This window comes from Onychostoma macrolepis, chromosome 05, assembly GCF_012432095.1.
Source record: "Onychostoma macrolepis isolate SWU-2019 chromosome 05, ASM1243209v1, whole genome shotgun sequence".
NCBI lineage: Eukaryota > Metazoa > Chordata > Actinopteri > Cypriniformes > Cyprinidae > Onychostoma > Onychostoma macrolepis.
Genome location: NC_081159.1, coordinates 29,568,383 through 29,582,657, shown reverse-complemented (window position 1 = coordinate 29,582,657; position 14,275 = coordinate 29,568,383). Strand labels below are relative to the sequence as shown.

The following is a 14,275-nucleotide window of genomic DNA, read 5'->3' as shown; positions in this document are numbered from 1 at the left end:
GGGGTGAGGTACGGGTTGGAATACAACGGCTGTCTACACCACGGCCACGAATGCCGCTTCGAACCCCATAAAACACACCCCTTGTCAGGCATACCTTTTGGTGTTCTCAGAAGACTGTTTGACGACAAGGTTGAAATTTTGCAAATGCCTCGGCTTGAAAATAGAGACTCTTTGGGAGTGTGAATGGCATAAAATGAAGCGTGCCGACCCGCTGTGATGGAGTTTATGAGTACTTATTCTGCTCCAGAGAGACTGAAGCCTAGAGACGCACTTTTTGGAGGCAGAACTAACGCTTACAAACTCTATCACAAGACGAGTGAAGGGGAGAACATAAGCTATGTCGATTTTACCAGCTTATACCCGTACTGTCAGGCGAGGAAAAGCTATCCGATCGGTCACCCCCAAATCATTTATAATGATTTTGAACCGATTGAAAATTATTACGGACTTATCAAGGCCGTCGTGTACCCCCCTCACAAATTGCTTCACCCTATACTGCCTTACAGATGCGGCGGAAAACTCATGTTCCCCTTATGTCGCACCTGCGCGCACTCCGAAAACCAGACTACGAACTGCAGCCACACGGACGAGGAGAGGGCTCTCTCAGGGTGTTGTGTCAGTATCGAACTTTTAAAAGCTCTTGAGAAAGGGTATGTCGTGGCCAAAATCGATGAAGTTTGGCATTTCCCGCAACAAATGGATAAGCTGTTTTGCGATTACGTAAAAAAGTTTTTGCGTTTGAAACAGCAAGCGTCCGGCTATCCGTCAAACGTGGTCACGGATGTCGACAAAGCGACTTACATACGGGAATATTATGAAAAAGAGGGAATTCGTCTCGACCCTGAAAAAATCAGTCACAACCCCGCTCAGAGGTCTATAAACAAGCTATTGCTTAATAGTTTATGGGGGAGGTTCTCTATGAGAGAGGACTTAGCACAAACCACCCTCGTGAAAGACCCTGAAGATTTCACCAGGATCGTTTTTGGTAAAACCGATACCCTGACATTTTTTACATTCGTCTCGGACGATGTAGCGCTCGTCCAGCGTCGTCCCGCCAAAGACGATGTTCGACAGACTCAAGACATTAACGTGTTTATAGGAGCATTTACGACGGCTCACGCACGACTGGAGTTGTACGACCTGATGGACAAACTCGGCGACCGTGTTTTATACTCGGACACAGACAGCGTCATTTTTGTGTCTAGGGACGGTGACTGGATGCCATCTCTCGGAGATCATTTGGGGGAGCTGACGGATGAAATAGGGGACGGGGACTACATCACCGAGTTCTGTTCCAGCGGCCCTAAATCCTACGGCTATCGTACCGCCAAAGGAAAAACATGCATGAAAGCTAAGAGTATAACTCTGAACGCTAAAAATTCCAGAGCTATCCGCTTAGATTCCCTGATTGGACTGGTTAACAACTATGTGACATCTCGCGATGATACACGTTACATCCTGGCTCGTGCTGAAAATATCGTGAGGGATAAAAAGCATCTCACGCTGCACAAGTCAGTCGACAAAAGGTTCAAGGTGGTGTATAATAAGCGCAGGCTTTTACCCGATTTCAATACTCTTCCTTATGGCTACTGATTAGATGATGCATAGAGGGGTACGGGATGCTTCTGAATTTGACTTTAGACTGCAACACCCTTTCTCATGCGTGATAAGTGGGCCTTCCAATAGTGGGAAAACCTATTTTGTAAAACGTCTGATGGAGAATGGTTTAAATATGATTTCTAAAAAAATTGAAAACATTGTTTATATTTACAATTGTTGGCAACCTCTGTATGATGAACTGCTTAAAATGTACGACATTAAATTTGTTGAAGGAATACCCACGTCTCTGAATGATGATCATTTACTTCCCGTCAACAAAGCTAATCTTCTGATTTTGGACGACATGATGAGCGAAGCCAGCGGGAACGCACAAGTCCAAAAAGTCTTCACACAGTTTGTACACCATCGTAATCTCAGCGCTATTTATATCGTACAGAATTTATTTGCTCAAGGTAAATCGAGCAGAACCATTAGCTTGAACACAAATTATTTAATCTTGTTTAAAAACCCCCGGGACGCTAATCAAGTCATGGTGCTCGGGAGGCAAATGTTTCCGACCAATGCGAAATACTTTATGGAGTGTTATCAAGACGCTACCAGTCAACCTTATGGATACCTCATGATAGACTATAAAGCGAAAACGCCCGAACAGTACCGGCTCAGAACGGGGCTGCTTACCGATCGCCAAGTGGTCTACCTTCAGAAAAAAAGAAAGTGATCATGGCCGCCAAACTCTGTAAATACCTACCTCTGTGAAAGATGTTACATAAAGCGAGGCCTAAACAACGACGTCTTATTTTGCAGTCGTCGTCCGACGAGCTCATTTTAGCACTCTGCGAAGTAGCGCTAAACATCCTTTATGGTACGATTCCGATCAACCGCCAGCAGTACCTAAAACTAATAAGGAGAAAATCGGAAATTAAATTTCTCGCCGATAAGAAAATCGGTATAACCGCCAAGAAACGCGTTTTCAACCAGACCGGTGGATTTCTTCTACCGCTCCTAAGCGTAGCGATACCCTTCATTTCCAGCTTAATAGCGTCTAGACAGGGTTGAACATGGAGTACTCTGAGAAAATGTATCTTGTTCCCCAGAACCAGCTGGATATGCTGAAATCCGGAACCCCTCGCGAGAACATTCAACAGGTTGTAGAGAACGATCTGGACACGGCCATAAGAAATATTTTACTCAGGAGCGATTTAGATCAACGTGAAAAAGTCAAACTTTACTCAAACATACTAACTAGGTTTTTAACTATCGTTAAACAAGGGAATCGTGAGAACGCCGTTTTAACCCTATCGTTACCAAACCCCGATCCCGGCCATAAAGATGTTCCCCCCAATACCTCGGGTGAAGATGACGGGGGTTCGGAAGACGTTGTAGACGAAGTTCTGAAGAACGTGCCAGCGAGAAGCGTAAAAAACAGTCGATACATATTAGACAAAATGTCTAAAGCTAAAGGACTCAGCGCTTGGAACGAATCGGGCGAATTCGTGTTTAAGGGTAAACCTGTGCCAGGATCACACATGCTCGATCTGCTAAAAAATGTTACGGCGCCGCACCAGGTCCGGGATGACCGAAGGCCTCTAGGATGGTCGGAGTTTCTGCAGGCGTTTGCCGAATTAAACATACCATTTTCTACCGTACCGAATAATCATGTTAGACGTACGATTAGTTCTTTAAAAAGCAAGCCTGGAGATATCGTATACACGCCGGAGCCCTCGCGTCCTTCTAAAAAGATGGCCAAAAAGAGAATTTCACGAGCTCTGAGGACCGACGGTCCTACGTTCAAATCACCGACTATCGATCGAAGACCGTGGTTAGAATTTTAGAGATGTAATCTTTATATGTTGTGTATACCTAGCGTTTCAATATTTTTTCAATAAATGTCTGTAAACCGATGTCGGCTTTAAGAGTCTTTATTTACGATCAATCAAATACATTGGATAATTCAATCATGCAACACAGATGAAATACACGTCTGCACACAATGAATACACGAAAACATTTTTTCATTACAAACATTAGATCCAAGTCTTTTCACAAATAGCGACACCATTTTATAATTTTTAATATAATCGTCGCTGTACAAATTCATCACTCGGCTATACTCGTGACCCTTGGCCATGTGATATAGGAAAAACACACAGTGCTAACCGCACATGTCCGAAGTAAAATCCTGGACCCGTTTAGTAGAATATAACACGACGGAGGTATTGGTTATTAAAAAGTTTTTGATGGACGTTGAAAGCGTTCGCTGTCAGGAGCGTGGCGAAGCTATCGAAAAACACCCTGAACCCTCTCGAGTTAAATAAGCGGCGACCCAGTGCTGTCCCGGCAGGTCAGCAGGGTCCGTGTTAACGATAGCCAGCGCCGGTAAGGTCTTTAACGGCCTTTCAGGCAGATGATTGCTCGGAAGAACTCCGAGAAAATGAGTGTTACACGAAATTTTGTCCATGATGGCCGTGAGTTGTATCGTGTTCATTTTTCTGTTCAGTAGTAATCGACCAGGACCTGTCTGCGGTTAGACACCTCGATGATGCTGTCAAACACAGCGTAAACGATGAGATTAATAGTATGCGTCAGCGGTTGTCTGAAGCGTGCTTCGAGTCTGATATTCCCGGACTTGATGAGCGATATGTGTTGACCGCAGTCTTCGTCAGGCATGAGGTTAAAGGCATAAAGCGAATACCCTCTCAGAAAATCATCCCTGTTGATAGAGAGAGCCTGATTTTTAAGATGTCTCCCGGTAGCGGTCGCCAACTGATAAAATTCTCGTACGGCCGCTCCTGCGGCAAAGTTTGGCTGGAGAGGCTTGGCGGGAAATTGCTGTCCGTCTACGTAAACGGCCAGGAACTCCAAATTGTAATGTTTGAACGCAAATGGGTTTTTATCGTAGGACCCGGTGAACGCATCATTATCTACCATTGCCAGAACGATAGATTTTGGCAAGGTCCCCAAAAACAAATTTTCTTGATTTGATACTCGGGAACCTACGGGTAAGGAGAAATTTTTTAGACAGACCCTATCTATGGGATACTTGGCAGTGGTCGAGAGCAAGGCCTGGGCATACGCCAGTCTCACAGACGGTGATACGGACACTTTCTTGACGAAAAGGGACGCCGACACAATATTTAGTTTATAGGCTACGTCCTCCCCTGACATCAGGCAGAATTCATCTTTGCCTCTGATCATTCGTATTTTTATGTCGACGCCGTTTAGCATTAATTTTTCTTGAAAGAAGATGTCGCTGTGAATAGGCGCCAGCAACTCCACAACACCGCTCCCGGTGGTGTAGAGCGATCTCTTGGTCAGACCGGAGTTACGGCCCACAGGATCGGTTTCATCCATGTGACCCGCCGTGTCTTTGAAAAACAGACCGGCTGAGAAAAGCGATTCCAGCGTATCTTTGCTGTAGTTGATAAGACTCTCGATGATACATCGGTAAGGGTAGGTGCTCGAGCTCTGAGATATCAATCGGTCACCAAGACTGACGTCAACTTGTGAAAATATAATAGCCCCCGGGTAGTTGATTAGGGCTACTTTTGCAGGGTCTAAACTCTTTCTCAGAGTCTAAACAGAACTACTAAAACGATTTAAACACGGGGGGTGTCTGAAATATTCGCCGCAACTAATTTCCGAATTTCCTAATGTTTTCATAAACAGAGCCTAAAAGTCTGTGAAAATAAACAGGACAGCGTGTCTAATTAGAAAAAATTTATTTCGGCGCGGCTGCCAGAACCAGACCAGAACTATTATTTAAACAACCTTCTTAAAATAAAACCTAAAATTATGCGATCGGTTCCATCTCTAAAACACGACCAACATTGCTGGTGCAGTCAGGCGAAATATACATAGCCATCATTAAATTCGTATCCTAAAGGGATGATTAGTTGTCATTTTAGATAAATAAATTAAAAAGTTTTGAAGCCCTTCCGAGCCGGGATTAGATGAGCGATCAAAACGATCATCTAATCACGTCGCAACGACGTTAACCACAGAGCCATTGCTTCGCTATAAAACTGCTGAAATGTTACATCTTTTAGTTTAAAAACATTCAATTTGAAGATATAAGAAACTTTTAAACAAACTTTTGATGCGAAATAAGTTAAAATATAAGGACTTCAGACGTATTAGGGAAACATTAAAGTATATAAATAAATCAAATGTTTGCAAAACATTCTCACTCGCAGCGGACAGAAATGGCATGAGCGGTGGGGGTCCTGCGTCACACACACACACACACACACACACACACACAGAGAGAGACAGACAGATACACACAGGAGCGTGCTCACTCTGCAGAGAGCATAATTAAAGTTTAAACTAAACACAATTTGTGTAATCAGTTCATTTGAGGCCGACTGGTATACCATGAAAACGTAAGATCATTTTATTTGTTAAACTAAACATTTTTTATCCCTTCTCATTATTAGTCATGTTGCCTATTTTATTTAAATTATTTTTATACAACCAACAGAATATATCTTTGTCTTAAAACTGACCTGTTAAAATTTTTTATTTATTCTGCTTTTACCCTTAAATTCAATATCTTTTCCATAGATAGAGAGAAAGAGCGTGAGGGTGGAGACAGATGCCTTTTCCAACTAAACACAAATTTTTTGGTAAACCTTTCATTTGAAGAATGGGGTTCCTTGCGAGAGGAGGAAATGTTTTTCTCTTGGAAAAATGTAAGAGGGTTTATTTCTTTATTGTCTGTCTTAAAACTGACCTGTTAAAATTGTTTATTTATTCTGCTTTTACCCTTAAATTCAATATATTTTTCCATAGATATAGAGATAAAGAGCGTGAGAGAACTTTTTCCAACTTAAACTAAACACAATTTTTTGTAAACCTCTCATTTGTAGAATGGTAATGCTTGCAAGCGGAGGAAATATTTTTTCTCTTGAAGAAAAAATGTAAGAAGGTTTTAATTCATTCCCAATTCATTATTAGGAGTGTTATTTAATTACATTTTATACAGTCATCAGAATATATGTCTGTCTTAAAACTGACCTGATAAAATTTTATCTGCTTATCCTTTTACATACATCTCCCATAGAGAGAGAGAGAGAAAGAGTCCATAACACACCAGGCCTCGGAATGCAACCACCACGTGGTCCACAGATGGGCAAACCCCCACCGTAAAATCTTCAAACCAACACTTGACAACTCATTTATGGTTTTACACTTGTACAAACAACATATCTCATCCCCGGATGACGTAGGAATTTCACGCTTCTCTGATTTCCACACATCTGGAACGCATTAAAGGGGTCAAGGGGTCAACATGACGTGGGGGGTCGCTATGTGGGTGGTCGCTATGTGGGGGAGGGGGAAAGGTCACAAAGGTCAAAAAAGCCATAAATCAAGGGTCATAAATCATTTTTGTCACAAGCCATGCCCTATTTACTACTGATGTATTTTTAAGTAGCATAAACTTTATTTTGTAAGTTGAGTACTTGAAAAAATTAAGTTGTTCCAACAATTTTTTTTACATAAATTTTAAAATAAATTCAGTGTTATGTACTTAATTACCATAATTATAAATGCAAGTTTTCAAGTTCACAACCTATAAAAAATTAAGTTGCTTTAATTGTTTAGCTTTTTTTTTCTTTTCTTTTTTCCATTCATTTAGTTGCTTGTAAGAAATTAATTAATTCAACAACAATTTTGTTAGTTAACCTTTTTTTTTATTTTGAACTGCAGTTTCACAATTTTAGTTTTACACTTTGCACAATTTTAATGTGTGCTCCCCACAAATTATAAACAAACTGGCCCTACAGATTTGCCTTTAAAACATTTGTATGCATACTCAGTTATGCCATCACAATGAATAAATTCCAACACAGCAAAGTTATTGGCATTTACATATTTTTTCCACAGTGTCAAACAATCTGTAAAACTTTTTAAAACTATTTCTTCACAGTAAACCCCATTTTTAAAACATCAAAGATTGCTACTGTCACAAACAAGCATATATAAATGCTACTGACGTTCATATATTAACCTGTTTTTCAAGCAGTATGAAATATAACACAAAGATCAGCTTACAGTAGACTTCAAATTACAAAAAAAAAAAAAAGTGAACAAAGTTTCCTCTGGAACAAGTAGAGATTTCAGAAAATACTGTTCATACATTAACCTCAGTTTTTCAAGCAGTATGAAATATAACACAAAGATCAGCCTACAGTAGACTTCAAATAAAAATAAAAAAGTGAACAAGATTTCAGAAAATACTGTTCTTCAGACGCATTACTTTTGCACTGGGTTTCAGTCCATCAAGTTCAAGAAACAACTTCTGAAACACTTCACAGGTATATTTAAGTTCCTTGGGGTAACTCAGATTCAGAGCATATATTATGCCCATCAGCAGAGCACAGCACCTTGAGATATCCATTCCATTCAGGATTTTGATGCCCTCAACCACAATGGTTGCCGTCTTGTGGTTACATCCTGAAGTAGGTTGATCACCGATGATGGCAATTGTCATCACTTGCCTTTCAATGTCTTCCTCAAACTCTTGTGTGTTCTTGTAAAGCAAGAGAAAATATAGATAGCATGTTAGAGCTAATGAATTGGATTATTATTGCTGATTTTTAAGTTAATCTTACTTAATTCAGTTAATCACTGGAAACTTTGTTCTATTTTAACTTTTTTTATTTTAATGACCATGCACCTAGTTACTCAAATGGCCAAAATAGGTTGCATCAATAAGTAATGATCAAAAATATTTTATTATAAAAATAATAGTAAGTTTCATGAAATAATTCAAATGGTTAAGTGAAAAGCAACAGCCATACACATTTTTACAATTCTTTTTCCATACATCTCTTTATTAAACTAAATAAATCATACCATTGTTATGATATCATTGACCTGGGTAGACCCAGTGTTGCCAGTGTACTGCAGTGCAGGAGCACGTTGTTGCCCTGTGTGTTTACACTGTGCCAAGTGAAGATTTCATTTTATATTCAAGATGTTGTAATACTCACAGCAAACTCCTTGAAAAGGTCCTCTTCTGTCTCTCCAAGGTAGACAACAAGGCAGCAGATAGCTACTTCTCTCCGTACTTCAATTGTATTGTGCTATTTAATAAAAATGAAAAAAAGAATAAAGAGAAAGTGCCAACAGTAAATAAATATACTTTAATCTGAACAGGTGAATGACAACAACTTGACATTTTAAACACAAATCTAAATTATTCTAGTGTGATGGTCTAAATAATTTACAATACCTCGAGAAGCATGTCCCTGATCTTTCTGATTCTTTCTGCTTTAGCTCCTCCCTTTGATGAGGCCAGGTCCATCAGTTTTGGGGTACACTTGTCAAGTTTGGCCATAAAGGTGGCTTCAAGACTTACAGTGGTTATTCTTTTGAATTCTTCATTTATCTGTATAAACAGGAATGGTAGAACATTTCATATGTAACATCACATTACATGTAATATGTTCTTATACATTAAATAATACTGTGTTCAGGCCTGCTCTCAGTACTTTTTCAATGCAACATCAATTAATACTATGTTTGCAATGTCTGTGTTGTTTATTTACAAATTAAAAATTAAATAGTGAACTTAGTCAAAGGTGATGAATTTTCTGCAGCCTGTTTAAATAACTTCAAGGTGATTTTCTGATAAAGTTCTGAAACTGTAACAATAGCTGTCTGAAGATGGGGAAAACAATCAAAACTCTTTTCGCTTCCAAAGAGAGAACAAACCTTACCTGTGCAGCATCTGATAACGCAGGCCAGCGCTCCATGACATCCTTGATTTCAGGGGTGTTGTAAATTATTTCTTGTCTGCGAAGAGAGAATGTCTTGCCCATTTTCTCAGCAACAACTTGGAAATTGTTCTTTTTTGTCACTTCATGCAAAAGGTTCACTCTCTCTTGCTCCAAACTCGCACTGCTTTCACCTTGAGGATGAGGAGGCAAGTAATTAACTTCAGCCTTTTTAGGCTTTTTAACATTTTTAGCAGGAGTCTGGTCATCTGCTGGTTTTCGCTTGAGTGAGTTCACCACAGTTTCTGGACAGCCAATTCCTCTAAGTTTTGATCTAAAATTGTTCATCTTGTATTTCAGTCGTTGAATCCAGCCCTAGTAACCATTGAATGACCCTGGTTCTATGAGACAGGGATGTTTTTGGATCAGGGCCTCCGCTACCTGACTTAAGTGGGCACTTGATGGGTATGCAGTGTATTCAAAAATGACTTCAGCTAATTTTCCTAGAATGTCTGGAAGCATTGAAACAAGATCTTTTGTATCAAGACGAGTCCCAGAACACCTGTATTTTTCATTGCCTGACTGAAGCAGTATCTCTGTACTGGAAGAGAAACGGGGAATTGGAAATTCTGAGGGCCAACCCTTTGACCGATAGGTTAGGTTTTCTGAAGTCGATTCTGAAGAAACGGGCAATGTGTCATTGGAGGTCACAGATGAGGACGCATCATTGAAAGGCTGAGAGGGACAATCATTACTTGTGAAGGAGCTGTCTATATCTGTTAAAGTCAAAGTTACAGTCGGGGGTTCCAGGACATACACAACCTTGATTGTGTCTTTGTCTTTGATATCGGAAGTTGAAAGCAGGGTAAAAAAATCATTGCCAAAATCAACATCCTTGTAATGCAAACAGAAATTCACAGAAATCCCATAAGTATCTCGAACAACTGATTCAAGTTCTTCAACTGTTCCGGGGACTCCAGAAGGTAATGTCAGTTTTTGGACATCATGGTCTGAAAGAATCACTCGGAGATGAGCTGGTTGCGGCATTATCTGTAATACACAAAATAACAACAAATGTCAGTAAGAATACAATGCAATGTTCCCCCAGAGTTGTAGAGGCTCTGCTCAATGCAAGGTCATTACACCAAACTATTTTTTTCGTTAGTTTGTTTTTTAAATGAAAATACAAAGTCTGCACAAGCAATAACTGGGGGACCATCCATATAACATACTTTGCTGTTGGACTGTATTTGTTTCTTGCATGTTAATCTTATTGAAAAGTAAGTGTAGGCTATGCTAACAGGCTTAATCCTTGTGAAAAAGTGATAAAGTGGCTTTTTGTTCCAACTATGACTTCTGAATTTGACAAGTCAAGGTTTTGTTGGCAATCTAAGTAACATAAATGTAGCGTTTCAGGGTTACAATGCTCTTTCCACTAAACACATAAGGTGATAAAGGGAACATATCAGACAGCTCTGCAGGCTCTAGCACTTTCACAGTGTCTGTTTTCTCAAGAACATAGCTCCTGAGATGCTCAACTGACCATGCAATCAAGGATTTCAGAATGAATACAAGAGTGCCCTTAACAACAACTATTTGGATCAACTCTCCAAAATCGGTCAGACCACCTGTCGAGCCATTAGCCAAAACCATTCCAATTACATACTTTGTGCCACTGTAAAACACTGTATTGGCTATCTGAATACGTCGTTCATCAGAATTTAGCTTGCAGTGCTTTCTGGATGTTTTCTCTTAGCACAGTAACATCTACAGTAGCCAGATTTGTGGAGTGTAAGATGGGTTTTACAACACTAGAATCATGATGGTTATATGCAATCATCAGCTGATGCTTCATGGAGAGTGAAAGGAGAATATTTCGAAAGGTTTGTGTGTGCCTGACAACACGCTTAAAAAAGCTGTGTTTGGCTTCAAACCGCATAGTCCACAGTAACACTAGTGGACCATAGGCTCTGATCAACTCTGGATAATGTTCCAGGAAATGGTGTTTGGGTATTAGTTTTTCCTCTGGGAAAACCTGGAGCAATCTGTGTTTGTGTTCAGAGATTCTACTGTCCAGGTAGCAAATCGTCTCCTCTGTGTGAACGTGGCTTACAACTAGCTCAACTATGTCTTTGAGCACTAGAAGTACTTCCCATGTTGGATCACCCTCAGGGATTTTTGATCCAATGAGGAGGGGCAGGAATCTCAACAAAGACCAATTCTCATGTGCATTCCCTCCAACACTTTTCTTTGTTGCAAAATTCAGAGGGACTTGCTGTGGAGCATCAGTCTTGTCTGACCATTTGTACGGAAACATTTGAATGGCTTTGTTGAGCTCATCAAGAGTAAAGTATTTATTTTTGATAAATACTTGAAGACAGAGAGCCAGTTCTCGGGGGACTATACCCTCAAACAAATCATGCATCACATCAGGAGGGTATCCTGATAAAACGTTGAAATGCTTTAGATTCTTCGTAAGTGGACAGTGCCTCTTGACTCCATAGACATGAGTCAAGTCTGTATTCTCCTGCACAGCCTGGATATGCATTTCATGCTGTTCTTTAGTTCTGAGAGGAAATGCCCCTGTTCTGACTTCTTCTACCTGAAACTTTGATTTATCACCCTGACAAAATCTGCAAATGTAAGAACCGGAGAAATTTTCAACAAATCCCCCCAAGGAATGTGCCCCAAGATTATCTGCCACGACACAAAACACTGTTCCTTTGACTATTTTGCCTAATGCTGGAACATACAGGCCCTCCTCCTCCAAGCTCACAAGATCCTTGAGCAGTGGCTGAAGTACAGTACTATAACCAAATCTCTTAACATCATCAGCCTTGCAGAGAATTGCTAAGAAGATGGAGGTCAGTGAAGATCTGAGCAGTGCAGGAACATCAGCTAACACCCAGTACACAGCTGTCACTTTGTGTTTCTTTCTTGATGTTCCCAGAGGATTGCATATCTCAAAGTCATCAACATAGAGAATAATAGCAATCGTAGGATCTTCTGCAGAAAACAACTCATTTGTTTTGTAGTAAATGCCATCAGAAAACGCCCTGTACTGAGTTTCACTGTTACTTTGAGCTTCTCTGTTTTTTAAGATTAAATCCCGGATCTCTTTCTGACTCAAAACCTGAAGCAATGACTTCAGAATGGGGACATACTGGAAGCTTCTATTTTCTTCCCTATCCAGTACATACTCCACTGGTTCCACCACATCAAACTGCTCTATATAATAAGACCTTCTCTTGTAGGCAGAAGAAAGGGGACCACTGCTACTCAGGGCAGAGGTAAAAGGATTTGCAACACACAGCTCTGTCACCATGTCTGACACAACAGATTCATCAATCTCACAATTATGTTTCCTCAAGCAGGACTGTAAAATGTGTTTGATGATGGGTCCTGATGCTGAATGAGATATGAAATTTAACTCTTCAACAACCTCATCAATACACCTGTTAGATACATTAAAAGTGCTCTCAAGTTTTAGAAACAACAAAGCCAACATTTTTTCAATGTGGTTTGGCAGAACTCTCACATCATTATCATCATCTTGACCATCATCAGGCAGCTCCCTATCTTGAATTTCCACATCACTGTGTTGATCTGTGTTGGCTGAACTTACAAACCTTTTTATTATGTCTTCCTTGAAGTCCGTCAATGAGTGAGGAGTATGTTTTCGGCTTCTGTGGGAAGCAAATGTACCATAAATATTAGTGCTGAAATTGCAGTTCTGAAATACACAGATGACAGTCTCATGTTTTTTCAAATGCCGACCCAGGTGTTCAAATAATTCTCTTTCTGTGGAGATTGTCTTGGCATTGCAACAAGGGCAAGTAAAAGAGATACTTTCTGCAGATCTGAATCTTTCCTGAGTTCCCTTAGAGTGATGTCTTGATAAATGTGATCTAAGGCTACCCCATGTTCTGAAAGAACAAAAACAGTCTTGATAAAGGCATGGCACTGGTTGCCCACCATGACCATGGTATAGCCTGTAATGTTTTAGCAACGCTATTTGTGTTTTGGTTTCAAATTTACAAATTTTACACCCCAAACCCATTTTTAGATATGGGCCAACTTAAAAAAAATACTGATCAGCCTAGAATGTCATAGTACATTTGCATTAACTGTTCATGCAAATCTCAGCAACCAGTAGATATTCGTAATTGATGCCAGAAGATTCACTAAATGATAATTTAACCGTAATTTACTGTATGCCTTTAAGTGCAGGAAAATAAAATACAAATTTTAGGTTACATAACAACAGTGACCAAAATCCAGAATATCTCTTTCTGCAGATTGTACTAACACAAAAACACACTGTATTAAAAAAGCAAAAAAAAAAAAAAAACTGCCTCTACTATCTTTTTTACAGAAATCAAAAGTCTGTTAATGTTGGTCAAACAGAAAACTGCCTACAATAAAACTTGAATGCTATCTGTGTGAATGACGACAGATTTTTAAAAATGTGGCTGTGCATTAAATTATTTTCCTATTTACAGCACAAATGAAATTCCCTCTCTGGCTGAGCATATTTTTCAATGAAACCGTTTTTTACATTCTTATCCACTGCTATCCTGGTCAAATTACACTGCTAACATCAACTATATTACCAGGTGTAGCTAAACCTCTAGTTAAATGAAGAGAATTTATTTGTAAATGAAATAAAACTCACTCAGATTACTCACCTTGAAATGTTCTTTGTGTCATTCTGGTCATCCTAAAACATGTCTGAACTTGTTCCTTGCTCGTTAAGTGGGGGAGGAGCTTTGAAATCCTGAACTCAAATGGTGTGGAAAAATTAAGTTATCAAGCCAATTTCATTGGGTTGCTACAAAGTAAATATTGTTTTAAACTAATCAACACATATATTTATTTTTAAATTACAAACATTTTTAAATTGACGTAATTATCAACATTATTCTGTCATGACAACTCATTAAAATAATGCTGGCAACTTAAAAGGTTTAATCAAATTAACAATTTAGAATTTT

At 39.5% G+C, this 14,275-nt stretch overlaps 2 protein-coding genes across 3 annotated transcripts; both read right to left on the bottom strand.

The window, feature by feature from the left end:
• Window positions 1-4,053: 4,053 nt before the first annotated feature.
• Window positions 4,054-4,911, bottom strand: LOC131540791 (uncharacterized protein F54H12.2-like). Its single transcript, XM_058776048.1, has one exon. The coding sequence runs from the start codon at window positions 4,909-4,911 to the stop codon at window positions 4,054-4,056; it is 858 nt and encodes a 285-aa protein (XP_058632031.1).
• A 2,876-nt stretch (window positions 4,912-7,787) lies between these two features.
• LOC131541211 (uncharacterized) lies at window positions 7,788-13,603 on the bottom strand. Of its 2 annotated transcripts, XM_058776815.1 has the most exons (5): window positions 13,059-13,603; window positions 12,911-12,967; window positions 8,798-8,953; window positions 8,556-8,648; window positions 7,788-8,092 (listed from the first exon to the last, which is right to left on the bottom strand). In XM_058776815.1, the coding sequence occupies exons 1-5, from the start codon at window positions 13,263-13,265 to the stop codon at window positions 7,790-7,792; spliced, it is 816 nt and encodes a 271-aa protein (XP_058632798.1). In that variant the 5' UTR covers window positions 13,266-13,603; the 3' UTR covers window positions 7,788-7,789. The 2 variants fall into 2 exon arrangements, with proteins under 2 accessions (XP_058632798.1, XP_058632799.1); XM_058776816.1 differs by lacking the exons at window positions 12,911-12,967; window positions 13,059-13,603 and adding an exon at window positions 9,285-9,405.
• Between the last annotated feature and the right edge of the window lie 672 nt (window positions 13,604-14,275).

Excerpts from the sequence above, each read along its gene's own strand:
- LOC131540791 (XM_058776048.1), bottom strand. The coding sequence starts at position 4,911 with ATGGATGAAACCGATCCTGTGGGCCGTAACTCCGGTCTGACCAAGAGA.
- LOC131541211 (XM_058776815.1), bottom strand. The coding sequence starts at position 13,265 with ATGGTCATGGTGGGCAACCAGTGCCATGCCTTTATCAAGACTGTTTTT. Across the intron at positions 12,968-13,058 it reads AGAATTATTTGAACACCTGG|AAGCCGAAAACATACTCCTC; the intron begins GTCGGCATTTGA and ends TGCTTCCCACAG. Across the intron at positions 8,649-8,797 it reads TCAGGGACATGCTTCTCGAG|CACAATACAATTGAAGTACG; the intron begins GTATTGTAAATT and ends TTTATTAAATAG.